The sequence below is a fragment of the Mesoplodon densirostris genome, chromosome 2 (genome assembly GCF_025265405.1).
Source record: "Mesoplodon densirostris isolate mMesDen1 chromosome 2, mMesDen1 primary haplotype, whole genome shotgun sequence".
In the NCBI taxonomy this organism is placed as follows: domain Eukaryota; kingdom Metazoa; phylum Chordata; class Mammalia; order Artiodactyla; family Ziphiidae; genus Mesoplodon; species Mesoplodon densirostris.
Genome location: NC_082662.1, coordinates 49,098,662 through 49,118,488, shown reverse-complemented (window position 1 = coordinate 49,118,488; position 19,827 = coordinate 49,098,662). Strand labels below are relative to the sequence as shown.

General features: G+C 44.6%; 1 protein-coding gene across 1 annotated transcript in view; it reads left to right on the top strand.

Moving 5' to 3' along the window:
• Positions 1–19,827, top strand: part of PLPP3 (phospholipid phosphatase 3) — an 86,111-nt gene that overhangs the window by 30,124 nt on the left and 36,160 nt on the right. The window contains exon 2 of the mRNA XM_060084004.1: positions 14,308–14,465. Within this exon, the coding sequence (XP_059939987.1) occupies positions 14,308–14,465 (158 nt within the window). The remainder of the gene's footprint in view (positions 1–14,307; positions 14,466–19,827) is intronic.

Genomic DNA, 19,827 nt, shown 5'->3' with positions numbered 1-19,827 from the left:
TTTGCCAATGAGGACGTGGAGGTCCTGAGAACTCACTAGTCCAGGGTCACACCACTACACCTGGTGGAGAGGGGAGGGACTCGTACCTGGGTCTGCTCGCTCCAAACTGCCACCGAACCAAACCAAAGCTGGAAGACCCTTTTTAATTTTTCCTGGTGCTCAGTTGATGCATCTGGGCAGTGTAAGAGTTTTTCTGAGACTCACATCCTGCGCGGGAATACTTGTTTGCATCCCTGGGTAATATATGTCCTGTAAGTGTTCCCCTCCCTCCTCAGATTACATAATAGGGTCCCTGCTCAGGGGTGAGGCTGCCATCACAGAGAGCCATGCTGTGCAGAGGGACCGAGCGGGGCCGCAGAAGGTGGCTTTGCAGGAGTGCGAAGGCCTCTGACTGGCTGCCAAAGGCACAGTCAGGCATGCCTGGGGCCTTTGAGCAATTCCAGGGGCCTTGCCCTCTGCTCTTGTCTGCCCAATTAGGTTCCACTGGGGCCTCCTTCCATTTTTTTCCGAGTCTATTTCCACAAAGGGAGAGCTGTAGTGGAGGCTGAGATTTCCATGAAAACCTTCCATTTTTCAGGCAGACATACCAGGCGGCTCTCATGGCGATACTATGGTGAAGGAGAATAATGTTATTTGGCATTTCGCCCTTTTAAGAAAGTATATGTGTGTGTCGGGGGTGGTGATGCGGGTGGACAGGCAGGAGAGGATAGGCAGAGAGAACAGTGCGGGCTTTGTAATTTACTGCAATAGAGAGGTCAGGTGGGCAGGGTCATGAGGAGGGGAGGGCTGCAGGGAAGGCCTCAAAGCCCCCTCCCTGGGCTTCAGTACCTTCTCCTCCCCCTTTTCCTGATTCATTGACTTTGAGAGGTTGCAAAGGGGATGTTGAGGAGTTTTTATTTGGAAGAAGGGCTCTAGACGTTCTGTCCCTCTGAGAGAAGCTGGCTCCTTGCTGCTTTGCAAGGATTAAGGGCCTGGCTTCCAGAACCATGGAAGAAACATCCCAGGAACTACCCTTTTCTCTCCACAGCTGAAAAATGCATCATGGAGCAGTGGCTTCCTGGAGAGTTCTGGCAAAAGAGTTTCCCTCTGGAACAATAGGGCTCCTATAGCAAACCACCTAGGAGTTCTTCCCTGCAGCCCGCTCTCCCACGTGCATCTGGATGAGCACATTTTGTTTCCCTGATCCTGGTGGGGAAGGGGCGGGGCCCTCTGCCAGAGCCACCAAGGGCGGCCCCAGAGCACAAGGCTTTCTATCTCGGGAGGGCTGACCCATTTATGAGAAGTACCCCTTCTGAGGTCCAGTCAAAGGCACCTAAATGTAGGAAATGTGATGGCCGCAGGGCACTGTGCAAAGCCAGCCTGACCCGGCAGCGTTTCTGCTCTGCTGCTCTGTGACCTTATTTCTCATCTCCCGTTCTGGCCTTTGCAAAATCGAGCTGGTACTGCTTACTGGAAAGGATTATTGGGAGGGGTAAATGAGAGCCAGCTCAAAGTGCCTAGAAGAGTATCCAGTGTGCAGGAGTAACTGATGCTAATTCCCCCCTGCCTCTAACCCACACGGCAGTATTGCTGATAGATTCCTACTTCTTTGAGCCAAGAGCTGCCATTCATGAATTTGGTTTGTATCTGAAGGTTTGCAGATTTGGGGATGTTTTCTGGGGCTATTCTTTATAAATGAGCATCTTTGAACCCTGGAAGGCTTTGCTTGACCAGGCTACCTTCACAGACTTAAAGTAGCCTGCTCCACAGTTACCCCAGCTGGGATAGTGGGCAGGAGGTGATGCCCATCTGCTCTGTAAAGATGCCATGGAAAGAAAGCCTTCAGTTTGTTCAGAAGATGCCCTGCACTCCTTGGATAAAGGTGAAAACTTTGGAAGGTTCATAAGACACCTGTTAAGACCACCTCTTTCATTTTGCACATGAAGAAATAGAGCCCAAGAGAGCAAAAGTACAATGATATAGTTAGTTATCAGCAGAGTTAATGCTGATGAATACAAGTTTTTATTATCAGTTACCATTGGTTAGTGTTTGTTTTTAAGGTGGCCTTGGCTAGAGAAACTTTGACTAAATTTGCCAGACTCACTTGTGCTATCTTATTGCTACCAGGCATTACTTCACTGAATCAAAAACTAGTGTGGAGATCATTTTCCTTCCAGAATTTTGGCTGAGCTGACCCAGCTCAGACTACTTGAGGCTCTTTCTTGCTCAGTAGGTGAAAGGTTGGCTAATTTATTAGAACAGACACAAAGTAGAATGACCCCAATATATCTATCTGCCTTCAACTTACTATAATTTATAGCGATCCTAGTGATTATTAAGTTAGAAACCCTTTTCCTCCAAGGAAGAAATTTATTCTGGATTGAATAACATTTCTACCTCTCAGTTTTTCCTTTTTAGCATCTTTCAACATCTGTGGTTTGGGAATTAGATAGGCTCCCTCAAACTACTTTTCTCATTTTGCCTCAAGAGTAAGAGGTGGGTAGGGGATGAGGGTGAAACCCTGAAGCAGTTTTTTGGGGGTGGGGGAGACTTCCCAGTTCTGGATCTTTCTTTTTGTTTTTTTGTATTGCTTTAAATACGTCATTAGCATTCAAATAACAGCAAGGAATCTTTGAAATGCATTTATTGAGCAACCGGTATTGCATACCTATTGGCTGCTGAGTCATGTGCTAAAGGGCATCTTCCACGCTCCCTGAATATTTTAGAAATGCCTCCGTGGAAGTTCCCGTCATGTGGCGTCATGGGCAGTTGTCCCCAGAGTATGCCTTCTTAGAGGGCAGGGACCACTTCTTATTAATTTTTGTAGCTTATAATTCTCTCAGTGAGGAGTTTCCTCCATCAAAGCAGGCTTTTTCTCCTTCACTTTCTTGCTACCCATTGCAATTTGGAGAACTCAGTGGGGCATGCACCAAGCCTCAGATGTCTGGGAGAGGACTTTGACTTGTACTTTAATCAGGTGTTCTGTAATGCCATTCACTCCCGGGATATGTCTAAAATGAAAATATAGCCTAGAAGGACAGCACAGAGAGAGGAAATAAACTACAAATTAAAAAGTGATTAGTGAGTATTTAGGCAGAAGGTCAAAGGGATTATTTTGGACTTCAAACTTTTCAGCTTTCAGGGCTTGTATTCAGTTACAAAATTACATCCCCGAATTATTTGTGCAGGTGGCAGCTGTCAGATTTGAAGAAGGTTTCTGTGTTTTACAAAAGGAACATTGACAGGGCTGGGAGTGGGGAGCCTGCTCCTGGGGTGAGGGCTGTCTTCTCCACCACGCACTGGAATTGCTCCAGTCTTGTGCAGCTCGAGTGACAGTCCTTGTCTGAGCTGACACAGCCGTGTCCAGGTTGGTCAGGCGACCTTCTTGAGGAAACTAGTCAAGCCGGTTGATTGGCATGGAAACAGGCGGAGAGTCGATTTTCAGACTGGGAGTGCAGGGAACGAACCTTTGTTAAATACCTACCATATGGTATTTCATCCTCACAGCTCTTCAGAGTGGCTCTTGGCGTCCTCTTTTTACAGTTGGGGCTCAGAAAAGTTAAGCAATTTGCTGAAGATTGCCTACATGATAAGTGGCAAACCTGGTTTTCAACTCCAGGTCTGTTGCTTTCTTGAAATCTGTGCTCTTCCTCTTACTGGGAACTTTCTTCATGGCAGAGATTCCCAAGAGGGTCACAGCAAATGGGTTAGGTCAGGGTGTGCTGAAAATGATCCTTTAGCCCCTGGCCTGTGAGGTAGGGTGGGTGTGGCAATGAATCACTGAGCAGCAGCCTCCTCAGTTTACCCCTTCCAAGTATTTTCTGATAGTTTCACTACCTAAATGTCTGGGGAACTCTGAAGATTAAGTGTCTTAAAGATCATCCAGTTCAACCACTCATCTGAGACTTGAAGCTGGTTGGGTTCTCCATAATTTACTCCTGGTGCAATTGTCTGCTCTTTGTGAGGGTATGTGGTACTGTGTTGCTTTGGGAGATTGTGTTAAAAAAAAACGGGATTTGGGGATATGAGAGAGATTAGATTAAATTCAGAAACAGGGGGAGGTGTTGGGGAGAATCTAAGGGGGGGTCATAGAGTGTATTGGGGGCGGAGCCATATCCTCGGAATTTTAGTCTGTTTCCTATACAATTATTCAGTACCCATGCGTTGAGCACCCACTAAGTGCCAGGAATTATTCTTTGTGCTGGGGATACAGAGATGAATAAAATATGGACCCTTTTCTGAAGAGACTGTCAGCTAGTGAGGAGACTTACCAGAAAAGATTCATTACAGTGCTAGGGGGTGGTGGGTCTCAGCCTTCCCATCAAGTAAATGGAATAAATGACACCTCAGATCTCTTGTAGTTCCAAAATTTTACCAGCATATAACTGAAATGTTCCTGACTCCACTAGAGTAAGGTTTGTAATACCAACAATTATCTGATGGATTTTAATTTGTAAATTCCTTCTCACTTGGCTTTGACTTTTTAGAATGAATGAGCTTCTATCAGAAAGAGGCTTTGTTTTCATTTTAATACTATTGCCTTAAAAAATAGAACACTCGGATACCTTTACTTAGTATCACATAGACGTGTATACGTTGGGTCCACTTCTTTCTCCTGAAGTATAACCATGTAATTTATTAACACGTCCACATTGTTTAACTGGCCAGTAAGGCAGATTCATTCTGGCCCTACCACCAGCCTCATGGAATAAACTTGCTAAGGCCTTTGTAGTTCAACAAGCCTTGGCTTCCAGCCCTCATTCATTTTTTTTTTTTAAACATCTTTGTTGGAGTATAATTGCTTTACAATGTTGTGTTAGTTTCTGCTTTATAGCAAAGTGAATCAGCTATACATATACATATATCCCCGTATCTCCTCCCTCTTGCGTCTCCCTCCCACCCTCCCTATTCTACCCCTCTAGGTGGTCACAAAGCACTGAGCTGATCTCCCTGTGCCATGCGGCTGCTATCCACTAGCTATCTATTTTACATTTGGTAGTGTATATATGTCCACGCCACTCTCTCACTTCGTCCCAGCTTACCGTTCCCCGTCCCCGTGTCCTCAAGTCCATTCTCTACGTCTGCGTCATTATTCCTGTCCTGCCCCTAGGTTCTTCAGAACCTTTTTTTTTTTTTTTTTTAGATTCCATATATATGTGTTAGCATACGATATTTGTTTTTCTTTTTCTGACTTATTTCACTCTAGGTCCATCCACCTCACTACAAATAACTCAGTTTCGTTTCTTTTTATGGCTGAGTAATATTCCATTGTATATATATGCCACATCTTCTTTATCCATTCATCTGTTGATGGACACTTAGGTTGCTTCCATGTCCTGGCTATTGTAAATAGAGCTGCAATGAACATTGTGATACATGACTCTTTTTGAATTATGGTTTTCTCAGGGTATATGCCCAGTAGTGGGATTGCTGGATCGTATGGTAGTTCTATTTTTAGTTTTTTAAGGAACCTCCATACTGTTCTCCATAGTAGCTGTATCAATCTACATTCCCACCAACAGTTCAAGAGCAACCCTCATTCATTTTACTAACTGTGAGATCTTTGGCAAGTCACATAGCTTCTGAGCCTCAGTTTCCTCATGTCTGAAAGGCAAATGTTATTAACTGCCTTGCAGTGATGACTTGACACAAGTTTTGGATCTGAAAACGTTGATAGGAGGCACAGTCTTTGGTTAAGTTTAAGACAGATGCACATATACATACTCATCCATACATGTCTAATGTAGCCATTACTTATCATGGAGGACATTGTTGAATCAAGAGTTCGTTATTTCTATTTTTATGGCTTCAGCCAAGGATTTTATGTTCTCTAGAGTAGGAATGGAAAAGCCAAACGTCTCCAGGGCCCAGGTAGTTAACATAAATGACTGAAGTAGACCAGGCATAGGAAGATTGACAGTACAAGCTCAATGGGAATAGAACGGAGACACAGCCTTGGTGTCAGGGACACAGTAGGACATGGCGGTGCCCTGGAGAATCTGTGCAGCCAGTTACCACTGCCTGCATTGATTGCCACGGGGTGGTAGAGCTGGCTTAGGAAGCTGAAATCTGAATGTTCTTTGAGACCTCTTGTCATTAAATGTTGACAACGAATTTTAAAAACCTTAAACACTGGGTGGGCCAAGCGGAACATCTCTGCAGGCCAGGTTCGCCCATGCACTGCCAATGTGTCACCTTCAACCTAGAACTTGGTAGGACCGTGTAGCCTGATGGGTTAACTTGGAATACCCTGATGGCCTTGGATTTCCTACCAGCATGACTTTGTCCTTGTAAGGCCTCCAGTAATGCTTCAGCTCTTCATTTTTGGCACTGTATCTGGCTCCGGTCTTGCCTTTTGACTATCTCGAACTTTGGCCCTCCCAGGTGTCTGATGTCCTGCCAGTCCCCATATTGTTTATTGTACCGCCACGTGAACCTGGTGTTTTGTGTACACCTGGATAGCATGGCTTGGATGGGAGCACACTGCTGACAAATGTATGTTTAACTGTTGGAAAAATAAGAAGAAGTGTTTTTTCACCCTTATTATAGACTTACCTCCCATTCAGCGTCCTGTGATCTTTGAGAATACGGGGCAGGGTTCCTGCTGTGATACTTCTTCTCTGTGTCAGGGTGCCAGGTCCTGCTAACCACTATCGAAGCCCCTACTGTTTACACAATCCCAAGAAGTCCCTGGAATTAAAGGATTTTATGAGCATGCTTTTCCCGTGGGATCAGATTGCACTGGGGAAGAGGCTGGTGGGCCCGTGGCTTTTGACAGAACTCTGATCACATCTTATCCCTGCTTAAAAGCTTTCCATGGCTTCCTGTCACATACAGAAGCGAGAATTAACATTTATGGAGCCCAGCGATTACTGGTTGTTTTATAAATTGTCCCAGTTAGTCCTTCCAGCCCACTCTTTATGTTGGGAACTATGACACAAATGCCTATTGCACAATGATGCAGGTGGAGTTAAGAGAGGTAAACTGACATGCCCGAGGTCACACAGTAAGCATGACAGGTGATAGGTGTCTGCCTGACTCCAAAGTTCCTGGTTAAATTGGGAAAAAGTAACTCTGCCAGAGTGGGTTACGTGGCTGAGTGACTCCTTTGTAGAAAAGATATTTATATTTAGGTCTTGAATCAGAGTCTGCCAGTGGTACTTTAATCCAGATGTTAAAAACATTACTTCCCAGAGTTGTCAGGAAGATCAGAGGTGATCATTTATGTAAGAGCTGTAAAACCCTCTGCAAGCATGTGATTCTTGCTTTGTACTAGTTCTGGGCAGTGTATTGCAAATGAACACATCTGGGTCATAAGGGAGACTGAGGCAGGAGAGTGGCCAGATCTGTACAAATCCATCTCATCATCTAAGGAGGAGCCTTGCTTTTTTATCCTTGTTCAAGATCAACCTACACTTTCCGGAGCTTTGTAGCTTTGTGAATAATCTGCATAGACAGGGTTCATGTATACTTAAGAATAAAGGCTAACTGGCCCTGTCTGTGAATGAACTTTAGAGTCAGAGTATTCTACTGCATACTCTGTTTACACCTCTTATCAGCATAGTGGGCACTGAGGCAAATAAATTATAATCTCTGACCCTCTGCTTTGGCTATATACTGATAATTAATTTAGAGTATTGTTTGGAGAGTTAAATCAGTTGATATATCCAAACCTCCTGGCACATAATAGGTGCCCAATGAATGTAAATTTACTCTCACCCTTTTAAAAGAGGTATCAAAAGAGAGGAAGGAGGTCTTGGGAAGTGACCCAGTTTTACCTGGAGCAGGGGAGTCGTTAGTCCTTCAGGCTCTAGTAGTTGTGTAGTAGTAGAAATAAAATATCTCGTTTGTGAAATACATAATGGCAACAAAAGAGGTCTGGAATTCTCTCAGTAAAAGGTATGAATCATGGGCTGTTGGTTGATTTTTTTTTTGGTGGATATGGCAGCCCTTTAAAAATCCAACTGCACAAGCCAAAACAGCCAGAGCTGGGGGTTTTAAGGTGGCTGATGTTATTTATTTTAAAGGATAAAATGTGTTTATTTTAAGCCCTTTCAAATAAGATAGATCATTCTAAGTCCTTTTTCATACCCACGATTAGACTAAAGACAGGTGTCTCTTTGTCATGGAATCTGAGATTTTTCCAAAGTTGAGGAACTCAAAAACAGTGCTCAAGGTTCTGTCCTGAGCACCTCACACGGTGCCCAGAAACTATACTCAGGAACTGTCTATACATGCTTGTGGAATCCAACTGAGACCAAGGACTTGGGCTCAGGAAACCCAGGGACCAGGATTGGATCTGCCATTCCTTTCTTCATTTCTACCATGTGGTTGCTTTGAGTTCTGACAGGCTTCTTTTTGTAAAGAAAGGGCCTGAACTTTCTAGTACCGAAGAACTGAGCATTTGTCAAAGAGAACCTCTAGACCCAGAATACTGCATGTTCACACCAGCTAACAGCAAGTGTTTTTCATGGCAGCCTCTTTCAAATGTGGGAAATGCCTTCATAGTAAACTTAGTTTTGTCTCATCTGGATTGTGGCCAGTCTAGAAATCTGGACAAATATCGTAAACCAAAGAAAGTTTGCACACTTCTAAGACAAGTAGCAATTAATTACTTTAAATAGAAACCTTGTCACTTACAAGCAACATAAATATTTGTATTTTGAACCTCTAAGTAGTAGCTGGGTTGACCATTCTGGCCTTAAGTGATTTAAAAAAATATCAGTTGGTCATATTTTAACAGGGAAGACATTTATAAAGAAAGGGAGGGTCAGGTCATGGAGTAAGAAAACATGAGCCAAAAGAAAGACAGACCTGCGTTCAAATCCCAGCAACCAATTGACTCCCTTGGGAACCTTGGCCACGTTACAAAACTACTGGTTTCAGTTTTCTGTTGGGTACAAATGAAAATAATGGCCTGTAACTTTTCAGAGCTGTTGTGGTGATGAAAATACATTAATTCCTAATTAGATTCTAAACTCCTTGAAATCAGAAGCCCGGTGCCGTCCATCTATGCTTCTAACATCTGGTCCAAATTGGTGCCATTTGCTTGCTTTGATTTCAGATGAGCTGCTTAAACTTTCTGAGCCTTAATTTTTCACTTGTAAAGTGAGTAAAACAGTAAAGTTGGTAGAACTCTATACCGTAGGTATGATGCATAAATTCCTGTCACAGAACCATTTGAGCAACTAGACTGTGCTTGATACCTACACACAGATTCTATATCCAGTATTATTTTGTGAGCAGATATGTAGGCTTTCTGCAGATATTAGTTCAATTATCACTCACACAGATGCTGAACTTGGCTTATTTTAAGGTGTCTACAGCTTGGGTGAAGTAGAAAGTTGGACAACTCTGGAAAAGGTACTTGAAGGACACGGTCCATAGGAGCGATGGGAAAATCTCTCCCCGATGGTCTGATTTCGGTCATGCAAAAGTGCAAAAATTTCTCATTCACTCTCCCACCCCCACTCTTTTCCTACCCTCACAAGAGCTTTCTAAAAAGCACTTTGAGAGCAGGAGGCTGTGTTTAATTTTGCACAAACTTGAAGCTGTGGCTGGAGGGAGCAGGGCTCTGGGGCTGGGTCACTTTGGTAACACTTCCCACATGACTTTATCAATGGGTGGGCCATGGAAACTTATCCCATGTTTTCTTACACCCCACCCCCAAACCGCCCAACCTGCCCAAGTGTTCCTTTTTCGAAGCCCAAGAACTTTCAAAGGCCTGAACCCAACACAGGGGCTTTTCTTTATGCTTTGATTTTCTGCCCATTAAGTGTTTGTCAGTGAGTTCGTATTTCACCTCCTCTGCAGCCTACACATCCCAAGAGGTCCCTGGAGGTTTAGGAAGTTAATTGATCCTTGATTAAAAGAAGGAGAAATGCTTGAGTTGAGGTCTAGAATCACCAGATGGGGTGTGTGTGTGTGTGTGTGTGTGTGTGTGTGTGTACATACATTTTGGTTCTGCTTTGCAGAAAGCTTGTAATGTATCTTTCATTATAGATAAATCTAAATTCCAGAATATTGGCTTCGGAGTCTTCATTATATTCAATACTGTTGTGTGTGGTGCACAGTGAATGTTCAGAGAGCAGGAACCAGTGCTGTTGCCTTGACTGTTCCAAACAAAGCATCTTCTTCAAAGCCCATGAGATTTGCTGGGCTTCAATTAATGTATTAAACTCATAGGTGCTTCCTTTCCTCTATTTTAAGTGACTCATTTACTTTAGAAAGCACCCAGGAGTCAGAGCATTTGAGCCCTGTCCACCACTACTGTGGACACAGGGACTATGGTAAGTCACTTTAATCCCTTTGAACCTTAGGGTGACTTAACGTGTCAGCTGTTATGACTGCTCCTCCTGTTGGCCTTTGGGCCACTGGAAGGTTGGGACTCCAACCCAGTAGCCCCATCAGTGCTGAGAACAGAACAGGCAGCAGGTCTGTCAGATTTGCCACAGTTTATGTGGGGCTCCTCGGTACCTTGTGTATCTCTCCCAGCTCTGTAGCCAAACTTAAAATTGTATTCTCGTGAGGGCAATGGCCATCAGTTTTGTTGATGGCCTATTGCGATCCCTGAACTACACTGTTTTTATGAGTGTATTTAGCCCCTGGACCCCAGAAACCTCCGACTCACGTAAGGGTCAAATTAAGTCTCCCATTCGGGCCATCTTTAGTCTCTAGTAGAGTGTTCTTTTGTGCTCTCACGGTACTCTATACATCCATCAGTCCTCACACTAAAAATATTTTAGTGCACTTGTTTTCATGACTTTCTTACAACACCATGTACCTCTTGAGGGCAGGTACTGTACTTTGATGTACTTACCCCTTGATTCCCAGTGGCTAGCCCTGGGAATTTTCTTAAAATGAAATGATCAGGGACTGCAGTGATTGGTAGTAAAGATGGTGCCCACGTTGGAAATGGAGATCCTGTTTTGGAAAAGAACGCCTCTTCTCTGTCGTGGAGAGGCAAGGCATGGTGTTATGTCTCTTGAGGACTGGCTGCCCCATTGTGGGGACATGTTCATGCTTTTCCCATCAACTGAAGGGGATCTGAGGTTATTCTTTTCCCGGAGCCAAGTCAAGATTTGACTGGCATCACCCCCAATCATACCACAAGTTTGTACGGGAGACAGAAAAGGCCACTGGGTTTTCTAAATGCTGTCTCCACGCCTTTCAAGAAAATAAAATGGACCATATTCTGCTCGAACTTCTTGTCTGTTTGTGGTCATCATCCACATAATTGGAACCGGAAACCCTCCCCAAGCCTTGGACAAGGAAGGAAGGAAAAGGATTTGGATTGTTCCCAGGTTAAGAGTACAGAGGAACTGACCAGACAGATTTTCTTTCCTAACCTTCTCTTTGGGACTTTCCCCTCCTTCTTCCTTTTAGCTTTTTTGAGTGTCCACAGTGTGTGCCAGACTCGGTGCTGACACTGCCCCGTGCTGTTGCCTGGTTTCTTCCAACTAAAGCAACTTCCTGTACTGGTTTTATTCCATGATATGTGTCTTCCCCTACTAGATTGTAAACTTCCTGAGGGCAGGGCTTGTGTCATCTTTGTAGTCCTTGTACTTAGTAGGCATATTTAAGACTCAATAAATAGTTGTTGAACGAATGAATGAATGAATACATTATTATATCCTCCCAGCAACCCCAAAGCAAGATTTTGTTTTTCCCATTGAGCAGATGAGAGGGGGGTTTTGGAGATGGAAAGTAACTTGCTCAAGTAGTAAGGAACAGAGCTGAGATCAGTAACCGAGTTCAGTCTGACTCCACAGCTCTTTTATATGTGTTTTATTGTCCTTCGGAACATATGTTTTACAGGCCTATCATGTGAACACTAGTAAAAATAGAAGCTGGGGGCCTTAGGAGCGGAGCACAAATGTAAGGAACTTAGGGTCTGTTCCCTTCCTTTTATTAGCAACGCTTTGGCTCCTTGGCACCACAGAGACTGTGACCGGGCTCAGATGTGAAGCTAACGGTGTTTATCACGACGTGTGGAACTTTAAAAGTGGACTATTAATATCATGCTGCTGGCTTCACAGCTCCTTTTCATAGCCAACTTGGCCACATTTCAAACTGTTTAGGCGGTGGAATGAAGATGCCTCAGGCCCACGTGATATCTTTTCTCTCCCAGCCCCCAACCCAAGAAGATCAGCTAACTGCACTTGCCATCTCGAAGCCAGAACATGGATTCCCTGTTTCCCTTTCTTCCTTTTCTCCATCGCAGAGACAGAGTTTCAAGAGCTAATAGTTGTTGCCTTCCAGGACCCCTCTGTGTTTACTCTCCGAAGGTCAGGCACAACGCTGTGGTGTGCGGCTGGGCTTTCTTTTCAAAGCACCAGTATGAATTTGATAAAGTAAATTGTTGTTCTAGCAGGAAGCAGTTGGGGGGGGGGTCACAAAATAAATAGCTGTAGAATTCAAATAAATCCAAAGAATAAAACCAAATAAATCCATGTGTGTATGCACAGTGATACATAAATACACTTTTTAGAAAGTGAGCATTTTTATCACTGCCAGTCTGGACCAAAGTCATTGAAAAACTGCGGAGTTCATGGTACATTTTTTTGTTTGTTTAAGAGGCCGTCCGGGCCTTCGAGCCACATGAGATGAGCTTAATTCTTTTTGAAAAACATGAAAATGGAATCTTATCTTTTATTTTTTTATTTTTTATTTTTTTATTTTTTGGAATCTTATCTTTTAAATGGCTGATTATCGTGGGTTTTTTTTTTTCACTCATGAAATTCATATATGGATGAAACCAATTTGCAAAGTTAAATTAGGGATTTAGGCACTTTGGGGTGGACTAAGAGACCCTGAGTGAGCTAAGCATTCTTTCTGAGCCTCTATTCTCTCTACTGGCAGATGAGTGATAGTAGTGCTTAAATGATTTTAAAATGACTCCTCAGGGTTGTTGGAAGAGTCAATGCAAAAATGGTTGCAAAATACCTCACACGTTGTTGGTGCACAGGAGTGGTGGGCTGTTATCATCAACAAGATGGTCTTCATGTTCTTCCTTAGTCCTGACATTCAGTGGCTTACCTTTTACTCACCATTTTTACTTTACCTTTACCTTTTACTTTACCTTTACCTTTTACTCACCATTGTGAGGTGGCCTTGGGGCTAGGTATTGGACTTGGATGTAGGGGAGGAAGTGTCTTTCCAGCCTAAAGAAGAGCATGAACCAAGACAGAGGCTCTGTGTCCTGTTTTGTTGGAGGGTGTATCAAGGCGGTTCAGGTCGTGGGGAACTCTGGAGGTCATACTTAGGGATGTCATCTTGTCCTGTGCAATGGGGAAACACTGAAGAAGCTTGAGTATGGCCATGACATACTTATGGTCAGGAAGCAAACTGGTGGATGTGGGTAAGAGGCACAGAAGGCCAGGAGACCAATTTGGAAGCTGCCGCCGTGTCCAAGAAAGAGATATTGTGGGCCTTCACTTTTTGATTCAGGCTTATGAGGGCCTTTCCTGGCAGGTGATGGAATCCATTTTCCATGACCTTTAAGAGAATGGCATCTGAGCTGGACATTGATAAACTAGCAGCAGCTGCAAGAGTGACTCGGTGCCCCTGATGCCCTTGGGCTCTGCTCCAGGTCTGTAAGCAGGAGGGCCCAGCTCAGTTCTGCTCAATCTCCTCAAAGACTCTTTGAACAGTGAAAGAAAAGCACTGGAAATGGCATTCACTAAGCAGCTACTATGTGCGAACACTGTACTAGGAGTTTTATGTGCTTTGTTTCCTATTCCCCTTTAGTCATCACCACAATTCATTTGTGGGGAAACTGAGGCTCAGGAAGATGGAGAGAGAACCAGAAGTCACATTGCTAGGAAGTGGTGGATCTGGGGTGCAAATTCAGGTTGCCTGATTCCAGAGTCTTCAGAATTCCAAGCCACAAAGTCTTGGGATGGGCTTCTCAAAGGGGAAATGATTGACTTAAGAGAGGAAGGCACTTGGAGGCATCATGAGACATCATTAGATCTGGGGCTTTGTTAGTAATAATTACAAATCGGGCTTTGATTTTTAGCAGGATGTTGTAGAGCGCTGGAAAAGCTCCTGCCCTGCCACTTCCACCGCCTCCCTCTGTGCTCTTGGATAAGACAAGAGGATCACACCACACCCTTCTTAGTGGCAACTAAAGGAGGGAAGGGGGTGAATAGAGAGAAGGCGCTCTGTAGGCTGTAGATCAAATGCAAGGAATTAACATTGCCGTCGATGTTGTTATCTGGGGTGGTCTTTGCTGTAGGTCATTCTTCTTCGGCCTCCTCGCACTGATGTTTTTCCTTCTCTCTTGTTTTTTTCTGGTATATGCGATGATGGTTCCATCTGGACCAGCGGGCCTGCCCTTCCTCATCATCGAGACAAGCACCATCAAGCCTTACCAGCGGGGGTTTTACTGCAATGACGAGAGCATCAAGTACCCACTGAAAACCGGTGAGACAATCAATGATGCTGTGCTCTGCGCCGTGGGGATTGTCATCGCCATCCTCGCGGTAAGCGCCCAGACCGCCGTGTGCAAAGCACATCGTGGACTATCCGAGCTAGTAGAGGTTTGGAAGATCAAGTAGAATTTCATTCGATTAACACTGTTTCATGCAGTTAATACTATTACTAAAAGTATTTTAAAATACTAAATATATATATATATACTATAAGTATTATAAAAGTATGCTAAGCAACCTTCTACAATGCTTTGCATACCTTATCCTTACAACAATCTAACAAAGTTTAGATATCGTTCTTATCTTTCTTCTACAAATTAAGAAGCTGAGGTCTGCAGAGTAAAAATAATTTGCCCAAGGTCACTTAGTTAATGAGTTGTTGAGTTGGGATTTGAACCTAGTTGTCCCTTACCCCAGAGTCTGAGCTCTTAGCCATTGTGCTATAAATCTGAGCCCCAGAGGACGGGGGTAATACCTTACCGAATATCTCAGGCCTTTTCTGTGTTCTTTCCACACTCTCGTGGTGCTGCTCTGACAGTGGTAATGCCACTGACATTCTCTGGCATACTGTTTAATTCTCTCATCCAGTGGCTGTAGCATCAAAGTGAAAATAGAATGAGACTTGCAATCCAAGGACCTAGGTTCTAGACCTGGCCCTCCACTGCCAAGCTGTACGTCTTTAAAATCAGGGGTGACCGTCTTGCTTCCAAACTTTGCAGTCAGAAGTAAAAGAGATCATGAATATTGAAGTAATTGGCAAACTCTTCATTGCTGACCAGGTTGCTCATACGCCGGTGTAAAATCTAGACTTACATCCAGATCTTCCCTTAGAGGATGAAGCCCTCACTGAAGATGCCAAAATGTACCACCGACTTGACAAGGTCCAGAATTACTTAGAGCAGTGGTAGCCTCATGGGAATCAGGGTGTGGTCTATCTGGGCTTTACTTAGAAGGTCACTGCCCTGTTTCAGATGTGTCCATTTAGGGCAGGGGAGGGGGAGAGTAACTGAGGGTAATCCAGTCTTATAATTTGTAGTTCATACATTTTCACAGCCATCCATTCCACACCTCCAGTATTTTCTAAAGTTTTATTTTGCCCTTGAGCCTCAGCCATATGGGCAAAGGGACAGGCATCACATCCACCAAGATCGAAAATCTTTGTTTCGAATCCTTGAGTCATCTTTGTATTCATCCTAGCCTGGAAGCTTATCTTTGGCCTGTAATAGCAAGTCAAGAAGGAAGGAGTTAATATTAAGAACCCTGCATGTGAAATAAGGGCTTAGTATCCCCCTCATTCAAATGGAAGATCAGAAGCTTGGAGGGGTTCAGTGACATGCTCAAAGTCTAAAGCAAGTAAAAATTCGAGCCTAAACCTGGCTTATTCCCAAACCCTCTGTCCATCTTGCAGGCTTGGTTTAGGCTTGGAGGTTGGCTATCCTATCCAGGTGCTCAGTGGCATGGGCAGTTGGCTACTGTTGCCTTCTCTGCATCAGATGTAAGCTGCTGATGGTCATGGAGCACAGTGCATGAAGTTTTTCTTTTGACTTCCCCACTCTGGGGATTGGTTATAACTTTGAGACCCCTCTTTGTTTTTTAATAACATCGTAAACGAGGCACGCAGTCAACAGTTTGACATTGGGGAGGGGGTAGGGGGGCTAGTAGAATGCTTTCCAACCTTTAAAAGAAAAACAGTCCATTTGGCAACTGCAGTAGTTTCTTAAAGGTGGACTAAGGATCTTTGTGTTCAGAAGCTGAGAAATATGAAATCTAATTTTACTCTTTGCTCCAAATTAACAGGGCGGGGTTGAGTTCTCTAGGAAGAATGGCTTTGCCTGGAAACAGCGTTTGAATACTTAACACAGTATCTTGTGCTGAGGTTTGAACAGGTGTCTTTTGACACTTGGGGGCTCAGTTAATTGAATGCTTTTAGACGCCGACTCTAACCCAGGAGGGGCTGAGATAAGAATAGCACAGTGACAGGGATGTTCTGTGATCTTCGTACTCTTTACGTGCGATTATCAGGGGCTTGCCTAGTGGGCTTCTCCTAGATGTGGCGCCATGGAGAGAGACACTCCTCAGAGGCCCGGGGCCCCTCTGGCTATGTGAATTAGGTGAATCCCTGGTTCTTCTAGGCCTCATTTTCCTCGTCTGTAAAATGAGGGTGCTGTTTGACTTCACTCCTGGGGATTGCTGTGGGGATCAAGTGCCATCCCTTCCGTGGGCACATGCTTGGCTGCAGTGGGCTGGGTGGACCCAAGGTGCTCAAGTAGCTTCTTGAGGTCCATGTGTCTCTTCCATCCTTCCTTCCTCAAGCAAAATTCCTGGTCAGCAGCTCTTCCCCTGCTGTTTGCCAAGAGCCCCTTCTTCCTCACGAGATGCTAGTGTTTCTAAGAAAAATCTGCTTTGAAGAGCTTAGTTGTGGCTGGCCTCTCTCCTCATGTCACGTGGATGTTTTAATTAAAATGCTCCCTGACCTCCCAGGTTTCCTGGAAATGGTCATGTGCTGTGGCCTTGGTTATATAGGATGGGCAGCAGCGATGTTTCTTCTCCCACACAGGGTTATTAGCAAAATAGGTTTGGTGGGGCTTCCCTCTGGTTCTGAAAAAGGCCAGCCAAGCAAATGCGGCAATAATTGGTGTCCTTGGGGCTTCCCTGGTGGCGCAGTGGTTGAGAATCTGCCTGCTAATGCAGGGGACACGGGTTCGAGCCCTGGTCTGGGAGGATCCCACATGCTGCGGAGCAACTAGGCCCGTGAGCCACAACTATGGAGCCTGCACGTCTGGAGCCTGTGCTCCTCAACAAGAGAGGCCGCCATAGTGAGAGGCCTGCGCACCGCGATGAAGAGTGGCCCCCGTTTGCCACAACTAGAGAAAGCCCTCGCACAGAAACGAAGACCCAACACAGCAAAAATAAATTAATAAACTCCTACCCCCAACATCTTCTTTAAAATAAATAAATAAATAAATAAATAAAAATAAAATAAAAAATTGGTGTACTTTGTCAGGGGCTACTGTTGTGCCATGGAAACCTGAGACCGTGTTCAAGCCTTTTGCCCTCGTAGAAACCCCGCCACCCTGACACGAGGTTTTCTGGTGTCTCAGTTTCTCATTGGGTTAAAGTCATAAGCCCTGGTTCATCCCTGAGCTCCTCTGCTATGGAACGTGTAGCAAATTAATGAACCTCACTGTGCTTCAGGGGGCTCATCTGTGAAATGGACATTATATGTCTACTTATGAAGGTTTTCAGAAATAAATGAGCTAAAGTATGGAAAGTAACTTAGAGCCTGACACAAGCAGTATAGTAGGTAAATGTTCACTATTTTTATTGTAAATGAGTAAACAGTCAAAAAGTCGTGAAGTGACTTAGCCAAGACCTTATACCCGGTATAAGTAGAATCAGGAAAGGACCTCCAGCCTTTGGACTCGTCACATCTCCCGCTCTTTCCTTGTAGTTTATTCATCAGAAACTGGGTCTCTCTCTCTTTTTTTTTTTTTTTTTTTTGCGGTACGCGGGCCTCTCACTGTTGTGGCCTCTCCCGTTGTGGAGCACAGGCTGCGGATGTGCAGGCTCAGTGGCCATGGCTCACGGGTCCAGCCGCTCCACGGCATGTGGGATCTTCCCGGACCAGGGCACGAACCTGTGTCCCCTGCATCGGCAGGCGGACTCTCAACCACTGCGCCACCAGGGAAGCCCGAAACCGGGTCTCTTGACTCTCGTTCCAGTGCTCTTTGCAAGAAAACTTTTACCTCCTAATCCAGCTGCCCCTGCATTTCAGCTGGAGGCATGTGTGAGAGGTGGGCTCCTCATGAGGTCTGCTTGCCTGCTCACCTGCCATTAAGGACCGGAGCACTCAGGGGAAAAAGAAAGGAAAAGCAAAGACCTTGGAGGAAAAGTGACTAATTCCCAGTAATATATATTCTCAATTCTGGAAAAGCTATACGACTTGAATTCAACAGCAATAGCAACCCCTCTCTCCCACTGTGACTGGCCAGAGAGCCTGGCTGGCCCCGACCAGAATCTGCTTCTGATCAGAGGGCGTGAATGACAGTCAGGGAGGGTCGAGGGGGACCCAGAGCTGGAAATCTAATCATCCTGCTACTTGCTGCCCCGGTCTCCTCCCACAGAATGTCAGGTTTGTTTAAAATAACACGAGAAGCCTTTACTGATTTGGATGCCCTTGTTCCAGTCTGAAGAGTCCCCACAACAAAGGAATTGCATGCCAGTGGGGTTTAGAGTGCGGTTTAGAGATGCACGTATCAGAAGTTATAGAGAAAGCAGACACCTTTCTGTGGCAGGAGATGTGGAAAAATCTAGTCATTTTGACCTCTTTTTCAGATGTATCACAGATTCTGGAATTATAGCATAATAGGAATTCCTTCCAAATCCACAAGGCAATGGTTCCTATCCCTGCCTTGTAAGGGTTTAATGACTCTACAGCAGTGAGATTAGGAGCGAAAGCAGTACATATCATCTCCTATCTAGCCTTCCCTCGATTTGCCTTGTACCGTGCTGTGAAGAGAATTATGGGCAAAGATCTTAATATGGAAAAATGCTTAGTATTCTTTTTAAATAAACATGAGCTCAGTGCTTGCCTTGGTCCGACCCTGAAAGGGGTTTAATAAGGATACTTAATATCTAAGAGTTGAAGCATGATGAATCGCAAGTGAATCCCCTTCTCCCTCTGGCCGTAAAAACACTACTTTTCCTCAGATCCCATTGATTTTGACCTCTGTCATGATATTCTTAGCTAGAGAAAAAGCTCAGGCTTTGGCATCATCTGACTGAGGTTCATGGCCTAACTTCTGAGCTTATCCATTCTGTGACTTGTTCTTCAACTTCGAGCAATCCATTGACCCCTTTGGAAAAGAGCTGTACCTTCCTTTACTGTAAATTGGTGACAATAGTTCACCAACTCCATAGGCTAGTTCTGGGAGTCAAATCAAGTGACATTATGTGTGTCATCAGTGAGAATCAGCCTTTTCTTTTCTGTAGTGTCATACTGTAGCCTTTGTACTGTGCATACAAAGTAGCCTTCGTATGCATATTCTTTTACTTGTACTTGGTAGTGATTCTAGGGGGTAGAGTGGTACAGCTGAGGCAACTGGGAATCAAGATATGAAGTGACTTTCCCATAGCTAATGAGTGGCAGGGCCAGACCAGTAGTCCTCTGGATTCTAAGGCAAGGCTTTTTAAAAAAAATAATGACACCACTTCTGCCTTCTAAAGGCTGCCTCCCCTTCCACAATTACTTATCAAGCCCCCAGGGCGTGGCAGGTGCTGGGGATGCAGTGTTGAACCTCAGCCCAACAATCTGTGTGTTGTCTCTTGTCACTAAACTGCCAGAAGCTGCGCCATCTCAAGCAGACAAATAGCACCTTCAATACACATCACCTTGTAATGTGTCCACATCTTG